At 46.7% G+C, this 22,169-nt stretch overlaps 1 protein-coding gene across 2 annotated transcripts in view; it reads left to right on the top strand.

Annotated features, from left to right (window-relative positions):
- Positions 1–1,441: 1,441 nt before the first annotated feature.
- The window catches only part of RYK (receptor like tyrosine kinase), a 55,283-nt gene continuing 34,555 nt past the window's right edge, over positions 1,442–22,169 (top strand). For both annotated transcript variants that reach the window (XM_063408234.1, XM_063408233.1), the window contains exons 1-4: positions 1,442–1,833; positions 19,017–19,138; positions 20,846–20,945; positions 21,247–21,381. In XM_063408234.1, the coding sequence (XP_063264304.1) occupies positions 1,554–1,833; positions 19,017–19,138; positions 20,846–20,945; positions 21,247–21,381 (637 nt within the window). In that variant the 5' untranslated portion in view covers positions 1,442–1,553. The remainder of the gene's footprint in view (positions 1,834–19,016; positions 19,139–20,845; positions 20,946–21,246; positions 21,382–22,169) is intronic.

Genomic DNA, 22,169 nt, shown 5'->3' with positions numbered 1-22,169 from the left:
AAAAAAGCAGATTAAAATATTAAATATAACATCAGTATGTTTTATATATTTAAAAACAGTACATTAAAAAACCCTTATTTTTTTGTTCAAAAAATTACCAAAAAAGGAAATTCTCTTAAACTAAAGCACTGGTATTCCAGCAGTATTTCCAGTTGGGAGAGGTTCTGAGCAGTGTGTTGGGTTTTGGGTAGTGGGGGAGCTATAGGAGTGGCTTCTTTGAGAAGCTGCCAGAAGCTTCCCCTGTGTCTGATGGAGCTGATGCCGGCCAGCTCCTAAACAGACTTCTCATTATCCTTCTAATCTGATTGGTAATAAATTCCATAAATTTCCCCAAACTGAGTCTGTTTTGCCCTTGACAGTAACTGCTGAGTGGTCTCTCCCTGTTTTTATCCCAACTTAGGAGCACTGTATTTTCTCTCCCCTGTCCCCTGATGGAGCGGCTTTGGTAGGCACCAGTCATCCCACAGTCTGTCACACTGGGATTATCTTTTTTCAGGGATATTTTGGCAGAGCATTTCCAGTCGTGGCCATGACCCCTTGGCCCATCCTAGATGGATGGCTGGGGCAGGCTGGAAGGGTTTGGGGATGGAGGCAATGACAGCTAAGCAGGAGCATGGGGATGTGCAGGGTCTCAGGGTGAGCATGAGGTGATTCAGTGGGTGACCTCCAGGATGGGGCCAGATGCCACAAAGGACCTGGACAAGGCATTGGAGGTGCTGATCAACAGTGGCTGGACATGAGCCCAGGTGTGTCCATGTGGGCAAGAGGCCAATGAGTCCAGCAGGACGAGGGCAGTGACTGGGCACAGTGAGGCCCCTCGAGTGCTGTGTCCAGTTCTGGCCCTCACAAGAAGGACAATGAGGAGCTGAAGTGTGTCCAGAGAAGGGAACAGAGCTGGGAAGGGGCTGCAGCACCTGGAGCAGCTGAGAGCTGGGGGACCTCAGCCTAGAGAAAAGGAGGCTCAGGGGGAACCTTCTGGCTCTGCACAACTCCTGACAGGAGGGGACAGCTGGGGGGGTCGGGCTCTGCTCTCAGGGAACAGGGACAGGATGAGAGGGAACGGCCTCAAGTTGCACCAGGGGAGGTTCATACTGGACATCATGGAAAGGATGACCAAGTACTGGAAGGGGCTGCCCAGGGAGGTTTGGAGCCCCCGTCCCTGGAGGTGTCCAAGGAAGGCCTGGACATGGCACTCAGTGCCCGGGGCTGGGTGACAAGGTGGAGACTGGTCACAGGTTGGATCTGATGGTCTTCGAAGTCTTCTCCCACCTCAGTGATTTGGTCATTCTGTGATCGGCACTGCGTAGGGACCGGGGATTTTCTCCCTCCTCCTCTTCCTCCCGGCGCCGGGCGGGATGCGGGAAGAGGCGGGAAGAGCGGTGAGGGGGATCCCGCCCCTCCCGCCCGCGCTGAGGGGGCGCCCGCGGCGGCGGGAGCGGCGCGTGCGCGGGGCGGGGCCTGGCGGCGGCCGCGCCGTGCGAGGGTCCGGCGGGGCGGGGGGTTCCGCCCGCTTCCCCCCGGCCCTGCGTCCGTCCCTCCGTCCCCGCGGAGCGATGGTGCCGCGGCGCCGGGAGCCCGGCGGGGGGCGGCGGGGCCGGCCCCGTGAGGCGGCGGGGGAGGCGGGCGCGGGGCCGCGGCGGGGCCGGCGGGTGCGGGGCCCGCGCCGCCATCTCCTCCGCCTCCTGCCGCCGCCGCTGCTGCTGCTGCTGGTGCTGCCCGCCGGCGTCCAGGGCCAGCCCGGCCCCGGCCCGCACGCCCCGGACTGGCCCCCCGGCGGCCCCGGGCCCAGCCTCAGCATCTACCTGAGCGAGGAGGAGGTGCGGCAGCTGATCGGTGAGTGCGCCCGGGGGCGACGCGGGGCCCGGGGACCGTGCGGGGCTGAGGCGGGGCGAGTCCGGCCGCTCAGGAGGGGCTGGGGACAGTTCTGTGGGCCGGGGTGGAAGTGTGGGGGGCTGGAAAAGGATGAGGGACTGTGGGTCTGGGCTGGGAGTGATGGGCGTCAGCAGGACCGGAGGTGGCTGTGTGGTGTCCAGGAGGGATTTGAGAGTGTCTGTGGGAATGTTGGAAGCACACCTCGGATGCAGGGGAGAGTGGAGAGAGCTGTGGGTGGGCATGAAGGACCTCCAGCTCATGAGAGGATGGGAGTCTGTGGATAGGAATGGGTGAATCCAGAGGTTTGTGTGGGTTCTGTGGGAGTAGCTGCGAGCGGGGATGAGGGATCTGGGGCTCGGGAGGGTGGGGGGTGAGGCACTGGGGTGGGGATGGCGGTGTCAGCAGGACCAGGGCTTTGCTGTGGGCTCCAGGAGACGGGGGGTGTCTGTGGGACTCCTGCAAGGGACGCAGCTTTGGGGGTGCAGAGGAGGATGGAAGGGGTCCTGAGTGGGGATAAAGGACCTGGAGCTCAGGAGGGGATGGAGAACTATGGGATTGGGGTTGGGATGGGTGATCCCAGGGATCTGTGGGTTCTGTAGCACTGGGGTCATGGTGAGAATGGATGAATCAAAGGGGTCTCTGTGCTGCCTTGTGTGTGTGTGGTTGGGGGAAGAAAAGAGCACAGGGCTTCACCTTAATGGTGAGGGGCTCCCCAGACTGGAGCAACCAGGGATGGTGTCCTGTGGGAGCAGGGTAAGCCCTGGAAGACATGAGGCCCACGATTTAATTAGCCAGGCAGGTGACATGCAGAGGGCAGAGGGGAGACCTGGCAATAATTGGGTGTGTGTGTGTGAAAGGAATCTTAATTTCTAGGCAGGCTGACAATTGCTGCGCAAGGACTTGGAGGCAGTTCCTGAAGTCCCCCATCTGGCCTGCTGTGGAACGCTTTCACAGGAGCTCTGTGCTTGGAGAGCCTGACTTAAACAAAGATTTGTTTTCTGTAGGCTTTGGCTTGCATAGGCTCTTGTTTAGAGTTGGTGGCTGGAGTCTCAAAACAAATCTGTTGGTGTCTCCGGTGATTTGTTTTTCCCAAGTGCCTTGTATCTCTGCAAGCTGGAAAGCTGGCAGTGCAAGAGTTTATTTGCGTCAAATGGACAAAATAAAAATATCTCCAGTTAATTTGCACTCTGTGAGCACACAGCTGACCCAAGTCAGGGGATCTGGGGACTGAAGAACACTGTAAACATTTTTCCCTCATGGTTTGCCTTGGTGATCAGCATCCTGCTGTTGTCATTTGTACGTGGCTCGTGCTTGCTGCCAGACACTCTGGTACAGATAGAGGTTGAAAATGTCTGGCTTGCTGGTGAGCTGGGGTTCTAAATAAGTAGTTAATCTCCGGAGTACTGAATGGTAATATTTGAGCTCTCCCCTGCCTAGTGCATGAAATCTCTGCTAGCTGGATTTGTTCAGGCTTCTGTGGCCCACTGGCATAATTATTCATCGTGAGGTAGCCACTGAGGAGGCAAGATGTGCTGTTTCTATTTTTTAAGCTAAATTTCTTCCTGTAGCCTCCCTTTTGGGTGTCTGTTACTACATGGCTGAAGGGCACTTACTACTCAGCTGTCTGTAGCTGGTTTATATCACTTTAAGTATCTGACATGAATGATCTGTTCTGTCTCTGTGACCCCAGAATCTTGGATAAATTGGAAGTTAATGTGGAGGTAAACTGGGACTTCCTTCATTTAGTGGGGTTCAGATCACTGGAAATCTGTTGCAAACTAAACTTCTGGGATCTAAAGTGAGTTGTTTGCATGAGCAGATTTAATTTTAGGGGTATCTCTACATGTGCTGTCTGCTGTAGGGGAGGTGTAGTTTAAGGAGGCATTTAGACACTGGCCAATTTACCAATAACTTCATGTATTCCTCTGGCAGAAGAAAATCCAGAGGAACAGACAGCTTTGTTCTTCATGATTCTGAAAACAAACCCAGCTTTTCATATGTTCCATTTTGTGGTGTCTGATTGGGGTTTGCATACAATCAAGTTCATGGTTTAAGGCCTCATACCAATGTGTGAACTTGGAGAGAGCAGTGAGGGGGTTCAGCTTCTGGAACTTCCTGAGAAAAGCTGTGGTTCAGCAGATGCTGGGATGGTCAGTCACGGGGCATAGAGAATGAGGTTGCTTTTGAAGTGAAGTGTTAAGTTCAGTGAAGCTGCTAATAGAAACTGGATTCTTTCACCTTTTGTCTCTAAACAAACTCTGGTCTCTGCTGCTGTCTGGCTGTGGCTGAACAGAAACTCTCAGACTTTTCTGCTTACAAACCCGAATGTTACATGGAATAACTGCAGTTACTACAGCCTGTGCTGTTTCCATGCTTCTAAATATCATCCCTATACATCTTTAGGTGACAAATTAGATTAGGAATGGATGTAAGCACACATGTGGCTGCTGAATCAGTCACAGACAGCACTGCAGAGCTGAAGCATCCCCAGGGTTTGGTGGAAGCTCTGTGGGGCCGGATCCCCACGTGGTCTCTCCATCAGCCAGGCTGACACGGTTCACTGGAGTGTCTGGTGCTGCTGCTTTCCCCCAGCCCGGGCTTCAGTGTCTTGCAGAACCATGGATTGTGTTTTAATCAGGTTGTGGCTCTTGTAAGTGAAATAGGAACTAGTTGCAGATTATTTGTGGCTGCTATTCTTTGTGGCATGGAGGAAGGACAAATATGGTGATTTACAGTGAAAAGTGCCTGCTTCTTTCCTGTATGCTCACGCCAGATTTCCACCGTCAGGCTGTGGAATTCTGACCATGTGTCTGCCTTAGCAGGAATTGTTTTGTAGTCTTCAGGACTTTATGTGGAAGAAAACTAGAGGAAACTGGCTCGTCTTGTTGTGTGAGGTGGATTTTTGTTTCAAAACGCTGCAGAGTTCTCAGGGTCTAAAAGCAGGACTTGCTATATGGCAGGCATATGGTGTCTGTGTCAGAAATATCTCTTGCCATTCCCATGGAAAATATTCCCATCCATCCAGACTACAGGCCTTTGGGAAAAATAATCTGTGGTTTTCACATAGTTGAACATGTCAGGTTCCGCTTGCACCAGGCAGGATTTGGCGATAGAGGGGATGGAGTAGGAGGGAGTTAGCTTAGGGGGCTTGGCTGAGTGACTCCAGCGATGGCAGCAGGAGCCAGAGGCACCAGGGTTGGAGCAGTGATGAGGTACAGGGTGAGGAGGAGCTAGGGAGGAGGAAGGGAGGTGCTGCTTTTTGGGGAGACTCATCCAGAGTACCACAACCATTTCAAGGGTGTCTGTGAACTCTCTTGGCACCACCATCTGTAGGTTTTTGGAGCTGGTTCATCTGGAGAATCTTTCTTGGGCTTGTGCTTAGACCTGAAGAAAGTTCTGTTAGTCTTACGTAGTGGCTGTGCAGGTGTGAGAACACCACCTGATCCTGTCCCTTTTTCCAGTGACCGCCTTGTGGTGCTGAAAACACAGGTGGTGTGAAGTTAGCGATGAGTTACTCGGTAGGAGGGCTCTACTTGATTTAGTGACTTTCATTTTTGCCATGAAATCCAAATGTGGTGTTTGCTTTGTGTTGAAATGCTCCATTGTTCTGCTTCTCGCAGGATCCTGGGATGTGAAGGCTGGTATATCCCTGTTTTGCAGGTAGCAATCTAAGGTTTAGAGAATAAGGTAGAAAATATTAATTATTGTTAGATAGCTCACTTTAATAATTAAGGGTTGGATCTAGTCTGTTTCAGTACATGGTGTTATTTGGCACTTTGTGCATTCCTGGTGTGTCTTTTAGACCTTGATTTTGAGTTCCCAGCAGTTCTGAGCTCAGCCTCACAGGAGACCTTGGGTTCTACCCTCTGAATCTGAGCACCAGAATCAATAGCTGCCTGTGAAAACTTGGCTTAAGCAGTTCTCCTGGCATTGCAGACTGTGCTTTTGCAGCATTCATGGCAGCAATAAGGTGCTTAAGCAGTGAGGACAACCCTTTCTGTCCCTGTGGGGTTTTTTTTTGCAGACTACATGTATTTCAGCTGTGAAATTTGTCTTGTGGATAGCCCTCCTGTCACATGGCTCTGGGTCTTTTTAGGAGTCTGGTCTGGATGTTAGCTGAGACTTTAGTCCCATGGGGGGAAAATACCACCACATTATTGTTTAACTAAGAGCTATGATAATGCATGTATATACAGGGGATAAATTAGAATTGCAGAGGAATTTTAAAGTCAGAAGTCCTACAGTGTTTACACTGAGTTTCCAAATTTAGTGTTCTCTGGCCCAGTTTCTCTGAGCAATCACTGAATGCTGTCTGTTGTTACTTTTATATTTGCACTCGGTCAATTAGAGAGTTAAATTAATTTCACTTACGTGACATGTACTTAGTGTTCTAGAGTTTCATTAAAAGCCATTGTGCAGTTTACTAAGAGGAGTTGTCTGGCTGGAAGACGCGACATTGATGCAAAATCTATTACAGGGGAGGGTTGTTTGTTTGGTTTTTAAATTGAGGTGGTGACTCACAGGGTGGTTGAGGTTGGCAGGGACCTCCAGAGGTCATCTGGTCCCACCCCCTGCTCAAGCTGGGCCACCCAGAGCTGCTTGTCCAGCACCACATCCTGGAGCTTTTGAACATCTCAGAGGATGGGGACTTCACCACCTCTGTGCACAGCCTGTGCCAGTGCTCAGTCACTCTCACTGTGTGAGTTTTTCTTGCTGTTCAGGCAGACCCTCCTGTGTTTCAGTTTGTGCCTGTTTTTTGGATCTTGTCACTGGGCACTAGTGGGAACCTGCCTCCATCCTCTCTGTGCACACCTCTGAATATTTCTATACACTGAGGAAATCCCCCTGAGCCAGCTCTTCTCCAGGCTGAACAGCTCCAGCTTTCTCCGTGTCCTCTCATGGTAGAGGTGTTGCAGTTCCTTTAATGCTCTTTGTGGTCCTTCACGTAACTCTCTCCTGTAGGTCTGTACCTCCTTTGTTGGGAAGCCCAGTGCTCCAGGTGTGCCTTCAGCAGGGCTCAGCAGAGTCCTGAAGAATTACAGGCCAAACGCAATTTTGTATGTTAGAAATGGAGTCTAAACATCATCTTATGGCAGCAGATGATGTTAATTGTCTTCATTTTATTCTGTGAAACAGCTTTGTGGGTGTCACTGTTTTGGGGAGTTTGCCACAGGAGTTCCCATCAAAAGTGCTTTATGGTACTTGCATTGCATCTATAGTGGCTGGAAACCCTCTTGTTCCTTTGTTGCCTGATTGTTCTGAAAGGGAGCTGGAAGTGTGTATTCTTTGTGATGCTTGAAAAGCTTCAGGGCCTTGTTAAAACCCCACTCAGCCTGTCTTGGATAGCACCTCCAGCCAGGCAGTGCTGTGCTCTGAGTGAGGGTTGTTAGCAGCACCCAAGATCATTTTCCCTGGGAGATGGGGAGCTCACAGGTGCTAGAAAAAATGCAGCGAAGAGGTTGCTGCAGGATGAAGGTTGCAGGAGGATGAAGGAGATGTCCCCCAAGGAGCAGATGTTGGAGTACCCCAAGATGTGGAAGCAGAGGTGTGTGTGGTACATGACTTACCATTTAGGATCAGGTTCTCTCATATACGTGTTCTGAAATCTCCATTTCATAGCTTTAAGTGCTTGACTCTGAAGAACAGAAGCTTTTTGCAGGCTCTACTTTTGTAGTGTTCCACATGCCTGTCTTTGCAGGAGTACAAAATCCCACTTCACGGCACCAGTAGAAAGGGAAGATTTACATAGGTGCACACCTGGATGGAAAGTTTACTTCTAATCCTGACAAACACCACACATGGAAACAAAACTGAACTGCTGAAAATGTTCTGATATATCCAGTGAAGTGCAAGTGCTGTTTTTAGGATAATAATTCTGTTACCTTGCTCTGTTAGCCCACTGACAGTCTGCGATGGATGTGCAGGAGCCTGTGGGTTTGGGATTGTGGGCGAGTGTTACCCAGCCTGCTCTGGAGCAGTGGGGCTGGGGACAGGCAGATATTTGGGGCTCAGCAGCAGCAGCAGGTCGTGACAAGTTCCCTGCAGCAGCCTGTGTGCATTCTGGAGCCTCCCATGGTGCCTGGGTGTCTGTCTGTCTGATTTAGCTGTGTTCATTCTGGAGCCTCCCATTGTGCCTGGGTGTCTGTCTGTCTGATTTAGCTGTGTTCGTTCTGGAGCCTCCCATTGTGCCTGGGTGTCTGTCTGTCTGATTTAGCTGTGTTCGTTCTGGAGCCTCCCATTGTGCCTGGGTGTCTGTCTGTCTGATTTAGCTGTGTTCGTTCTGGAGCCTCCCATTGTGCCTGTTGGTCTGATTGACCCAGTGCTGTGGTTCACATCCATATTGAGGCTTCTGAGAACGAGCTGCAGTTGGGGTTTCTCAGTCCCTTTCCATTTTGTTACCTCCCCTTCAGCTTGCACAGTTCTAATAACAGTGCACTGCCATTTCTTTGGAGATACACAAAATCGTATAATCCACTGCAATATTGGTAATGCTTGCAAACCTGCAGAAGAGTAAGCTTCTAGAAGCTTGAAATAGCCAGTGGAAGGCCTTCCTCCCAGAGGAGGCAGCCTCTGGCCTCGATTAGGATTGCTTTGAGACCATTTTCTGTGATGCCACTAAGGTGGAAGTCTGTGAAATAAGCTTCAGTCCTTGCGTGTGTTGAACTGCTCAGCATTGCTGAGGTGGGTGGCTGATATCTGAATCCTGCTCTACCACATCAGTTGATATGTTGGGATTGACACTGCTGGGGGCTCTGAATCCTGCCTGGAGAAGGCTCTGTGCTCCCACAAATTGGTGTCCAGGCGGGACTGCACAGGCGGAGTGCGGCTGGGCTGCCTCGTGCAGCGCTGTCTGTGCTCAGGCCTGGGAGGAAACAGCCATTTCAGCTCCCCAGAGGCCAAGGTCTGCCTAGTGATAAATGTTTGTGGCTCTTGTAACATTTGTGTGTCAGGGACTTGGAAGAAACCTGACCTCTGAGACTGAAGGCTGTCCTGGTGGTGGTGAGGGGAAAAATTCCCAAAGCTGCATTCCTCACTCTTGTGACTTTACACCTGCATTTTGTTTGGCAGCATCTTATTTATCAGTGCTGATTGCTTGGCCTCTTTCTCCCTCCAGTGCACAGACAGAATGGGAACAGAAAGAGAGGAAATGGAGGCACACCTCCTTGCAAAGCAAGAAGGGCTCAGGATACTGAGAGGAAGGCAGGGACCAAAACAGCTCCTAAACACCACCTGTGCAGAGGAAAATACAGGAGATAGGGATCATGTTCACAGGCATGAGAAATCCCAGGGTGCTGTTTTCCTGAGAGTGGGAGCTGTGGAGGCAGCTGTACTGTACAGTCTGGGTATTTTAAAGGATGAAGCCTTGTGTTTTTTGCCTCCCCTTCTGCTATTCAGAGTTGTGTTTGGATACTGGAAAAACTGAATTAATGAGACAGATTCCAAGTATGTTGATTCATGGTTGAGCTGAGCTCTAGTGAAATGGCTTGCTGACTAATTCCTACCTGAAAATATCCAGACTGGAGTATCTGGAGGCTCCTACTTCCCTTGGAGTAGACGGGTGCTAAGTCAGAGTCACTCCTCTGTACTCAGGCTGCAGGATTGAACCACACTCAGCCGTGAGAGCAGGGAGTACAGGCTGAAGTGCATTTAATGAGTTGTGCCTGGTGAATTGAGTTCTTTTCCCTTTTTCCCCGGAATGGCAGCAGCACCAGCAGCTCCCGTGTCGGGATGAATGCTAACACTCTCTGCAAACGCCTTGTGGTGGCACAAAGGGCGCGATGGCAGAGGCTTCAAACGCATTATTCCTCTTCCATCGCTGCCTTTGTCCTTCTCTCAAGCGGATAACTCACATATTTGCACTGACTGCTCCGGAGAGCTGGGAGCAGAGGCAACAGCATGAAACTAATGTGATGCTTTAGAATTTCCCTGCCACTTACTGGGTGTTGAATAGCTGTAATTAAATTAACCAGTATATTGATTTCAGCACGCTGCTTGGGAAAGAGCAGAGTGGGAACACAGGCATGGGAGCTGCTGCTTGGGAGGCTTGGAAAGCTAGAGCAGGCTGATAAACTAATGATGGTTCTCCTCTCCAGTGTGTTTGGGCCTTTTTTGAAATAAGTTGATGGCCTTGTCGAGTAATTCCTAATGAAAGAAAAAAACCACTAAGCTCTGTGGGTTTAGAGGTGGCCACAGGAGTGAACAGACCTGGCTTAGTTGGTTTAGAGCTTGGTTTTGTGTTAACCAATCCGTGTCACTCTGATGAAAGTGTTCAAAGCATCTCAATCCATTATCTCTTCAGCAATGCTGTCAGGCACAGAACCAGGAGTATGAGCTTCAAGGCTGAGAGATCTGAAGCACTGACGGTTTGGGTCTCCCCCCCATTAAGAGGTGTCATTTAACTATTTCTACAGGGAGCTTTATATTCTACCTAGCAGAAAAGTAGAGATTTTTTTCTGTAGGTGAAGGAGAGAAGAACCAGCAGGTAGTTGGAATGTAATTGTTGTTGCTGTTTAAAGACAAAGGGTAAGCAGGTGGGTCCTAGGAAAAATAAATATCTTCTATTTGGTATGGATTCAGGAAAATATTGATAATACTTCAGCAACAGGTGGCATCTCTTAGGGGAGCTTCTTCCTGTGGAAGTGAAGTCCTCCCTCTGACTTTCTAAAAGGCCTTTCAGTGGAAAAAATCCCATTTGCCTGGGGTGTTGAATTTGCAAATTGTATTTAACAGTATCAATGAGGTGAATTGGGGGTGAACTACCTGTGAAGATTCACAAGGACTTAATGAGACTCTCAGCTGAGAGTTTTTCTCTTTTGCTGGATGTTGGGAAGCTTCCTACTAAGATTTCCTGCGGAGGAGTCTTGGTCGGTTTTCGAGGATGCATCAATGGCCTTGAAGCTATGTTGGGTGTTTCCTCAAATCGAAGGCCTTGCACGTTGTACTCCCCCTCCAGCTCGTAAGAAGTTAACTCTGCACAGGTAACAAATAACCACAGCCCGTGTTCCCTCTGCTGCTGCTCTTGCAGAGCTGTGATATTGCCGAGTTTGTGCTGCTGCTTTGTCTTTCGGCTTGACACTGATCACCATCCTCTGACAGTCCCTGGGGCCTGTGTTAAGAGACTGAAAAGCTGCTTCTTCCTCATCTCCACATTGCTGGAGGTTTAATTTGGTTTTGCCCTGTTTTATTTTTCATCAGTCATCTTTTCCAGAGACTCCCAATGTGTAAGGTGCTTAAAAACAAGTATTTCAGGCCAAAATCCTGACCAGCAACTCTTAACTGGCAGACTGTAGCTTTGTGGAAAGCTTAAGTAAAAATGCAGGTGAAGGCAGTGGTCAGTTACTTGTTTTAATAAAACAAAATTTACTTTGTTGTTATATATACTGGATATTCACAAATCGGATGAGTAGTTTTTTGTGTGTCTGTATTTTCAGAGGCTTAGTGTTGCATTCCCAATAGTTTGCTATTTTCTGAACTAAATCGATCCACGTGGATCAGTTTGCATTTTTTTCCTTGTATCTTTGAACTCCCAGCTGTAATTTCAGCCCGGGGCAAGCTGTTTGTTAAATTAATTAAATACATTCAGACTAATAAGGCTTGCTCTGGGAAGCAAGCCTTATATCTGGACGTGTTTTTTCTACCCTGTAAAAAAAAAAGGACATTTCAGTAGTCAAGGGCTGATTTTTAGTTCTGCAGTCACATTTCCTTGTGTTTGGGCTGTATTTTCCAGTGGACATTTGCAGAACCTGCTGAAAAAACAGCAAACTTTAGCATTTAAAGTCAGTGTTTCAGACTTAGGGTGCACTTTAAATGGAAGGAAAATGGAAGTAAAAAGAAGCTGTCTTTCTTCAGCAAGGTAAATTCTCCAGTGGTGGGTGGATCCAGTGTGTTTATGGAGTGGGATGAGCAGGCTTGGGAAGGGGGTGATGTTGGAGGGGTGTTGAACCTTGAGATTTGTACTCTCTCACAATGAGTGTTCATCCTGGCATAGAAATTTGTGGTCTGGCCAGAAGACTAATCCAGATGAGCTGCTCAAGAGCAGAAGCCTCATTCTCTGGAGTACATAATAGAACAAATAAAATATTTCTATAAAGATCATAACTCACTGAACTGGGTAAATCTTCCCTGTTAATTGGTTTCAGTGGCTGTGAGTCAGGATCAGGAGTGGCTGTGCTCTGGGTGGGCTGTGGTGGTTTGATGTCACACTGTGGAGATTTCTCAGCTGCTGATGAAGAAACTTTTAAATTACAGAGCATTAAGGAAACAGCCCCCAATTTCAGTCATATCTCTGCTGGGGAGCCACTGGACTGATAATTGTCAGCTGTTGTTACCAGAGTGCTTTTAATGAAATGCTGCTTTTTGCAATATTCTAGCCCTAGTCTAATAGGAAACTCTTGCATTGCACACTCATTTTGGATCTCCCCATTTAATTCAAAATCTGCCAGAATTTTGTTATGGAGATTTGAAGTGATTTAGTAATGAAGTGAAAGCACAGGTAAGAGACTGCTAAACACTGCTGTCATCTTTAAGAAGAACGTGTTAGTACTGGTGCATGTTGCAGGATAGATTTGCGTCATAAAAATAAAATCCAATTTTCCCATGGTGGCAGAGGCAAGGTTCTTTTGTATATTGTGCTTAAAATGAAAAAAAAAAAAAAAGAGTTGAAGCTAGACTGCATTTACACAAGGACATTTGAAAAGAAGGGTTTGTTAGGCTGCTAGACTGACATGATTCAATTTTGTCATGAACACAAGGGCTGCCCAGCATCTTTGGCATCTGGGAATGAAAGTTGGCCTCTCCCCTTCCTTTCTGAGCTTCTTCAGATGCTTTGTTATGTTAAACAGTGCAAAGAATGACAGACTTTCTCTTTGCTGCTGCTTAAATTTACCTTTTTGTTTGCCTTCAACTTTAATTTATTCTTTCAAGTCTGTGCCCAAGGTACAAAGATGGGGCAGTTAATAATGAGATTCAGAGGCTGCCTGGGTAAAAGGTGGTTTTGCCTCGAAATCCAGCAGAGCATTGCTCTGAACTGATTTCATGTGTGTTGGTGTAGGTTGGTCAAGTCCAAGTAAGGAGAAACCAGATCCTTCTGTGCTGTGCCCTGTCTACATATGGACTTGTTTAGGGAGCTTTGCCAAGCAAAGCTGCAGCCCAGCTTTTCAAACTGGTCAGGATCGATCACCAATATTGTGCTTAAACCAGCAGAAGCTGCTTTTCCTCTTCTGCATTTTGTGGTATTTCTTTGTGAGGCTCTCCACCTCTCAAGGTTATTGTTTCTCTGAGATTCTCTTTGGGGTTGGTGTTCTCTAAGGTAATAAGGTTTTTTTTCTAGGGTAGTTATTCTCTGAGGGTTTCTTCTGGGTTGTTGTTCTCAGAGATAATAAGGGTTTTAGTCTTCTCTTTGCCTTAAGTGTTACACACTAGAGGTAGAGACGACAAGTTGAGTTTGCTGGTGCACATTTCTAAGGTTGTTTATTCTTCATTATCTCAGTCTTTTCTCAGCTCTGCCAGGCCTTCCTGGCAGGGTACCTTATCTTAGTTCTTTCTCAGCTCTGCAGGGCGTCCCCAGCAGAGCAGGACACGCGGCAGGACTGGGCGGATCAGAGAGCCCCATACCTTATGTACAGTATCCCTGACCCAACTACTGTCTGAGACGTATTTTTTATTTACAAAATTTTACCAATACCTACTACCTTTACTAACATGTCAGTTCTACTCTAAGCCAATCTCTAAAACCCAACTCAGCACAAGATGGGGGACGAGAACAAGAACAAGGAAGACAGGGGCCACTCCCCAATTCCTCCATCTTGCCTCTTCAGCCCCATATGCTAAGAATCCTAATTTCTATATTTATATTCTATAATAAACCATCCACTACTTATTTCAAATTCTTAGGATTTGTGATTCTTCCTGCATGTGAGTGTTCACTCCCATGGACAGGAATCAGAGTCAGTGTCCTCCTGGGATCTGTGTGGGTCTAACTGACCCCCCTGTACAGATCCCAGACCCCCCTGTCCGGTTTCCAAACCCTCCAGGGTGGCCAGAGGGATGTTCTAGACTCCGACATCCACCTTTCTTTTAAAGTTTTGCCACTTTGCCTAGAAAATGATTGAGGAGCTGCCCATTTCCTGTAGCTGTTTGTATTGCATCTGTGTTTTCCTCCTAGAGCCACCTGTTTTCTCCTTTTATTATTCTATTCAGGACACAAAACATTAAATCCATCTTGGATTTGCCCTACTTAGTGCAAAGGAAGAATTGAGCACCTTCAGAGGAACCCGGCATCTTGCAGAATGACATTTTCCCTCCTCTCACCCACCAACAAGGAGGTTTAGGTTTACTGAGCATTCTTACAATCTGAAACAACTGAGAAACTAAAACTTTTTTTCCTTTGCTATGCAACCTGCGACTTCAGCTGGTGCAACTTATACTGCTGCTGAGTTTGAAAGAGATTAACACTAAAAAAGTGAAAAGTTGAGGTCGCTGCTTTAGACTGTGTATTGGCAGTGACCTGCTTCATCTGATGCCATTTTTCTAAGCTGTGTCCAAAGCATGCTGGAAAAACCTTACAGTACCTGATGAAGTCACAGGACTGTTTTAGTGTAAGCTCCATCTAAGTGCTGCTGCTGTCTCACCCTCCTGTGGGATGCTCCTGGGCATCCTCACCAATCCAGGGAGTTAAATTCACTGAGGAGCGTTCCCCCACTTGTTTTCTCTCCCTGCATAGTGCCAGCTTGGCTCCTTGCACTTGGCTTCCTGAAGGCTTAAATAAGGAATGTTGCCAGGCATGTGTAAGTGTGCAAGTCTGAAGGAAACAGGGGAAATGCAGAATTAAAGCAATTCTGAGTTAGACTTCAGCTGTCACGATGACACTCGGATCCCACACCCCATCAGTGAACCACGGCTCTCACTGCTGTTCTCTGCAGTGTTCTCTGCAGTTCTCTACAGTCTCTCTGTGTGGTTCCTGATGTGGCCATACCTTCCCAGTGCCTTCCCTTACAGCTGGAATGTGGTGCAGCTCCCAGGATGGGCTCCCCTGTGGCTGCAGCACACGCTTGCCTGCCTGGCTGCCTGCCTGCAGCACAGGCTGAGACTTCTTCTCACTGGCAGGTTCAGCTGCAAAGTTTTGTGTGTTTTGCTGGCCTGATTGAGATAAATTATACAGACAGAGTGCTTGGGGAATTCAGGATTGAGTTGGGGAGGTAGTGAGGGGGTGAAAAATTAGGAATGGAGGGATAGTCTGGAAGCAGATCTGTCCTGTGGTGGGTTGGAGGTGGGGAGATGGGAGCTTGCTTGTCTGGGGAGGACCCTGGTTCTTAGCTGTGCATGGGAAATGGAATTTGGTCTGTAGTTCACTGATGGGAAAAGATGTGCTAGAGAGGAGAGGTCTTAATTGTTGTTAAGCTTAAAAGAGGAAATTGCTGTACGGAATTCAGGCACTGACATTTCCCAAGGGTGTATCTGTCAGTTTCCAGGCTTGGAGAAAACATTGACCCAGATTCCTGGGAGAAAAAAGATCTAGTGAGGAGCAACTGGGAGATAGTGCCTGTGAGTTTAATCATGGAAAGGTTTGGGTTGGAAGGGACCTTGTAGCCCATCCAGTCCCACCCTCTGCCAGGGGCAGGGACACCTTCCACTATCCCAGCTTGCTCCAAGCCTTATCCAGCCTGGCCTAGGGACACTTGCAGGGATGGGGCAGCCACAGCTTCTCTGGGCACCCTGTGCCAGGGCCTCGCCACCCTCACAGGGAATTTCTTCCCAATATCCCATCTGACCCTGTCCCCTGGCAGTGGGAAGCAATTCCCCCTCATCCTGGCACTCCAGCCCTTGGTCAAAAGTCCCACTCCAGCCTTCATGAGGAACTCCTAAAGCTTGTGATCCACGAACACTGGAAGCACAGAGGATCTGCTGGTATAAAGTGTCACCGTGTCCTCAGGTTTTAATCCTTCTCTAGACAGTTTCTTTAGCTCCCTGATGGGAACAGGACTCTGAGTCAGACAATCTTCTGCCTTTTTTAGGAATTCAGAGCGGTAGTACAAAACCTCTGAAGTTATTTTTCTATGCCAGTCTTGAAGCATAATATTTTGAAGCAATACAACACAACATTGATTCTCATGCAGCTCTTCTATTTTGCTTGTGAAATTCATATAATTAGTGTCTCCTGTTAGTGTGGAGCTTTTTCTGGCAGTACAGGCACAAAACATTAGTGTCCTATAAAATGAAATTACTCAGTGTTGTGCCACAATTAAAGCTTAGAAGTTTGATTGATCTTCTGTAGGGTAATTTGCTTTTGTACACTTTTAGATAATATTGCACATCAAGATATTTCTGACAGCTTCAATTACGATTGCATTGTATACTACTTTTATGAAGCTGGGTTTTTGAAAATGGCAATTTTATTGCTGTGTACCCATTTGATTACAATGACCAGTTTCTCTACAAAGTTTCTGTTAAATCAAGGATTATCATCCTGAAATTCTGAAATGTTTCTGTGAACCTCTGGTTTCTGGCACCACTTTAGCAACAAGAGATTTTCTTTATTCCAGAGGCAACTCCCTTGTTTCAATTGCGTTGTTTCACATTTCCTTTTGTTTCCCTAATTTTTAAAATGTTTTGTACTTAATGGGGTTCATTTGAATGAAGGTTCTGCCTTTAAACCTTCCCATCTTGATTGGGTCTAATGCCAAGTGTCTGATAGCTGTGAGCTCTTCTCCACGCTCCTTCTGTGTTTGCTAACTCCGAGTTGGGTTTCATGTATAAACGTGTAGACATGTAAAAATGATCTGGGCAGGGTTTTTTGAAGTTTGAAGCTGTTTTTTGAAGCTGTTGCTTCTAAGTGTTTTCAAAATTTTATTTTGTTTCTGGGGCTGTGTTGGGGCCCTCCTCCCTGTTTTGCTGGTTTCTGCATTTCCCATTTATTTTTAAGTGGAAATAGAGACTATGTTTGCAAGGAATATTGAAGTTCTCTGCACCTGCATCTTTTTCTGCTTAGCATCTCGTGTGAGATCATTTCTCCCTAGGATTACTCCATTATCTTGATTCCTTTCATGCATCCAGTCTTTGGGCTTCTCCCTCTTGCCACCCCCAGTACTGTGGGGTTTTGTTTAAGTTTTTGGACCTTGATGAGCCAGTGGGGAATAAAAGTGGTTAACAGCAACAAGAGTGAGGAGGAACATCTTGACTGCATTTTTGTATCTTGTGGAAACAAGGTGGATTAAATCAAGTTCTGAAGTAAGAGAAAATGTCACTTTGTACTGGTCTGTATCCAGTTTTTGCACTAAACAGGAAGAATTATTTCTCTTGAGCTGATGCCCCCTTTCTTCAAATGCAGCTTATCTACACAGTTCACTGTTCAGCTTTGATTTATTTTTCCTTAATTTCTTAAGAAACCCCAGCCTTTCATGATTGCCTGGATTCTTGAAATGATTTCAGGATGCCTTAAATGCTTTAAGTCACAGCCTCTCCAATATTCTTGACTTTCTAGCCATAAAAAAAATAATTCATGGCATCACAGAATGGTTTAAGTTTGAAAAAACCTATCCAGGTCTACTCCCTGCCATGGGTAAGGACACCTTCCACTAGCCCAGGTTGCTTCAAGCCCTAATCCAGTGTTTCTGGCCTGGAACACTTCCAGGGTTGGGGCAGCCACAGCTTCTCTGAGCACCCTGTGCCAGGACCTCTCCACCCTCATAGGGAAGAGTTTCTTCCCAATATCCCATATGAATCTTAGTTTAAAACCATTCCCCCTTGTGCTGTCACTGCCTCGCTTTGAAAAATGTCTTCCTGTTTTTTAAAGTACCCTTTAGGTGCTGGAAGGCCATGAGGAGGCATCCCAGAATCTGCTGTCTCCATTCCCATTTGCACTGTGACTGATTTGATCTCCTTCTCTCAGTGTGGAATATCCAGTGTCTGATTCACCCCATTGTTTTCCTGGCATGTCCAAGGGCCTCGGCAGCATTTAACTGGGAGCACTGGAGGAGGAGATGTATGAGACAAGGCCAAATGGGACTGACTGCAAATCCAGAGTGGTTTTATGCTGAGGATATGGAGCTGGGATTCATTTTACCCCTGCAGGGAAGCAGTGCTTACCCTACCACTAATTGCTATTGACACCCAGGGCAAGCTGCAGGGTCCTGCCCTGTGTTCAGTGTGACCTTGGATTGTGTGCCACAAAAAATAACAGCAGCTGCAGGGTGTGTAATGTCTGTGTCCTATGTAGGGAAATGCACCTTAGTGCCCTGGAATTAATAGTTTTGTGGGGCTTACAGGTCTCAAGGGTATTTAAATGTTCAGAGAGCAAAGGGTAGATACCAACAAAATGTTGGTGTTGCTGGGTGTACAAATTTCACCCCTCACTCTGTGTGAGGGAGAGCGGCTTTTTACGCGAGCAGACAGTGATAGGACAAGGGGGAATGGCTTTAAACTATTAACGAGAGATTTAGATTAGATATTAGGAGGAAATTGTTCCCTGTGAGGATGGTTAGGCCTGGCACAGTTGCCCAGAGAAGCTGTGGCTGCCCCATCCCTGGGAGTGTCCAAGGCCAGGTTGGACAGGGCTTGGAGCAACCTTGGGACAGTGGGAGGTGTCCCTGACCATGGCAGGGGGTGGGACTGGATGGGCTTTAAGGTCCCTTCCCACCCAAACTGTTTTGGGATTCTGTGATCTAATTACCTTGAAGATAATTCCATACAGCCTAGGTGTCTCAGGCTCAAGGAATGGGCTATTCCAGAAGGAATTACCTGTGATAACTGACTGATAATCCAGAGCAGTTTGGTTTAAGTGAACGCAGTTGTAAATAAAACGAGCTGTGATTCCCAGGAGCAGAACAGGGGATGTTCAGGAGAGCGTGTAATGACTCTCCTGGATGTTTGCATGAGAAGTTGTGTTTCCTTCCATCACATTCCAGCTTTTGCCTGTTCCTTAGGCTGTGGCATCTCTCTAAAGTGATTTCTCTGTAAGGCTTTGCAGCACTCTGTGAGAGCTGACAGCTGTGAGCCTTGGCTTCCAAACCTGCCGTGGAATTTATGGACTGAGAGAAGCGTTCACTTAAACATGCAGATATAAGTGGAGCTGGTGGTGCTGAAAGTTGTTTGTTCCAAAGTCCTTGGTGCTGTTCTTCCCTGTCTTACTCTTCTCTTTCTTCTCACAGGTCTGGATGCAGAGTTGTCTTACGTGAGGAACGATGTGGTCAATCACTATGCCCTGTCCTTCAACCTCCTAATACCCAGCGAGACCAACAGTCTCCACTTCACCTGGCATGCCAAATCCAAGGTGAGCAGGCAGGACTTCTGCTCTGGCTACTTGAGACACAGGCTGTTCTGCTTGGTGATACCCACTGCTATCATTTAATGGCTTTTTTTCTTCACAGAAATTAGCATATGCAAGGTGCAAAATACCTTGTTTATGACTGCAGCCACTAAGTTAAGATGGCATACATCCAAGCTGTTCCTTACTTTAGAAAGTTGAAGCACTTATTTCAAAGTATTTTATACTTCTTGTTCCTGGCAAGGTCCATACAAGCCAGTGACTGTGGAATCTCTTCCCTTGGTGCATTGGACACACAGAAGGGCAGCCATAAACTGAAGCCTCTGGAAATCATATGCAGAGCAATTGTTGTAGAGATTTCTAGAAACATATGCTTGGAGACAAGGAGAGCTTATAAAAGCAGCATCCAGTATGTTATTACTGATCCCTGATTAAATGGAAAAGGTTTTTATGTCACTTAATCACCGTGCCTGGAGCATGCAGCAGCAGCTGTCAGAGAGATTGCGTATGCTCTTACATTCTGAAGCATTTCCAGTTACTTAACAATTTATTTTCATATACTAAATGATCTGTTTAGTCTCTGCCAGATGTTCATTCTGGATTTTTTTTTTAAACTTGAGTGATGGTTGTTCTTCTGCCCTTAAGTAGGAAAGGCTGCAGGAGGAGCAGTAGCATTAAACAACTCCACCAGTGCAGATCCTGGAGATTCCTCCTGCCGTTGTTCTTGCCTTTGAGGTGTAACTTGTTAAGAGGAGTGACTTTTGGCCAGCAGTGGGGTTGGGTCTAGTGACAGCCAGCCCCGATCCCCTGTTCCACATGCACAGTGACACTTCAGTCACTTGTCATTTGAGCAGGAGCTCTCTTGTCACAGCTTCAGCCGAGGCTCCCTGCATCACTGGCCCTGCCCTGTGTTCCCTTGGGCCTGGCTGTGAATTCTGAGGAGGAATTTTGGAGGTGTGTAGCCCTGCTTCCCATTCCCGTGATTCCACCCCTCGGCATCGTCCATTCTGACTTGGTGTGGTGCAGCTTGGAGGAGCTCAGAAGCTGAGCTGTGTCTCTTCCCTTGGCATCTTGGCTGAAAAATAAATTGATAACAGAAATGAATCAAATTATGTTTTAGAAAGGGAGAAAAAACTGGCTATTGGGACCAAGTCCAACAAATTAATTCAGCTGAGAGTGGAGGGGTAGGATGAATTTCCGAGAGGAGCTTATGGTTTAGTGTAGGTCCTGTATTTTTTTTTTTCAACGAGTGTTTGCAGAGTCAGCTTCTTAAGTGGAAACAAAATCTTGACTATAGTTGAATAAACTATTTCTGAGCAATTTTGTTTGTAAAACTGACTGTGGGAGGGGGAATGTTTTGAATTCTAGCAGCTTTAACAAACTGTCTTTTCAACAAGTAAGTTTAAAAGTATCGAGTGAGGTTTGTGGGCGATTTTTTTTTAATACAAGTACGCTGAATTCTGCCCCAGATTTTAAGGAATGATTTTAAGAGCAGCTTCTGGTTTGGCTTTCTTAATTTGAACTGTCACAAAAGTCTTGATACTAGAATGTCACATAAAAACTTGGAATATGGATGCTTAAAATTGCCAGCACTCCTTGAAAATAATGTATGTGTTTTTATATTGCAGAAGAATTCTGAAAAGGGATGTTACATTTCTTTATACTCCTAGACAGATTTCTGATGTGTTTTCTCTCTCCCAACTGTTGTTACAGGTTGAGTATAAACTGGGATTTCAGGTCCATGATCCCATGGCTATGGCTCTGCCCCAGACCAACATTTCTCTGCAAGGAGAAGTTCCTCGCACCCTCTCAGGTAAACTCCCCACCCCCATTATGGATGAATAATGGTCATTTAGCCACAAATGCAGTTTTAGTAATTTGAGAACGCTTAATAAAACCGACAAAAATTAATTTAAAATCCATGTCCTTTAATACTCTAATAGCTGAAGTGATGAGGCGTGAAGACTAAAATAGCATTTTTTAGTATCAAGTTCTTTATAATGTGATCATTTATGATGTTTGCAATGTACTTCAAAAGGCCCTTATTGAAGTATTTCCTCATCCCAGTGTGTGAGAATGTCCCACTCCCCATAACCCCTGTGCTGTGTTCACAGTGTTCCGTGTCGAACTCTCCTGCACCGGCAGACTCGACTCCGACGTCACAATACTGATGCAGCTCAACTTAACAATAAACTCCTCAAAAAACATCACAGTCTTAAACTTCAAACGGAGGAAAATGTGCTACAAAAGTAAGAGATTAAGTTTCAGATATTTAAAAGTTTTTACTGTTGGAGTGTGATAGGAAAAGGAGGTAGGATGGTGTATATCCAGGACAGGAGTAACAGAGTGAATTTTGGGGAGGATCAGAAGAAATCAGGTAAAGTTCTGCCTTTCAGAGAGGAATGGGGACCTTTGGTTAAAGCAGAAGCTGGTGAATAAACAACTTTCCCCAAGAGTTCTGCTGCACTGACTGACCTTTTTATAGATACATAACAAAACTGCAACATTCTGAGAAATCAAATTGTTCTAAAAATTACCAAGAAAATTGACTTAGTTTATAAATTGTGATAAATTTAATGAGTGTAGAAGGCCTTAGTCTGTTAGCTGTGAAGTACAAAACGATCTTGGGAGATAATCCAGATTTTGGAAATTTTAAATTGACTTGCTGTGTGACCACTTGGGAATCTGCAAGCATAATTTATTCTTGGATTGTTCCTTTTTACTGTTGCTGCTTCCTAGAATTTTCATAGGATTTTCTAGTATTTTCATAGACATCAGAAGAAAATGGTTTTGGAGAATCCCAAGAGATGTGCCCACCTTAAAAATGCCTGTGGTGTCCCACTGCTAGGCAGTATTTGGGGATGTCCACCTCTCTCTTTGCCTTCTCCTCCTGCCTCTGTTCAGCTTACCAGGAGCCTTTGAGGACAGTAGCTGTCATTCCAAAGGGGGTTTGTCACTTTTCTTGAGTATAAATATCTAAGGACGAGCTCGGGGAAGGTGTGGGTGGATGAGCTGACCATGCCTTTTAGCACATAAT

This window comes from Prinia subflava, chromosome 11 (assembly GCF_021018805.1).
Source record: "Prinia subflava isolate CZ2003 ecotype Zambia chromosome 11, Cam_Psub_1.2, whole genome shotgun sequence".
Classification (NCBI taxonomy): Eukaryota; Metazoa; Chordata; class Aves; order Passeriformes; family Cisticolidae; genus Prinia; species Prinia subflava.
This window is presented reverse-complemented; position numbering and strand designations above follow the sequence as displayed.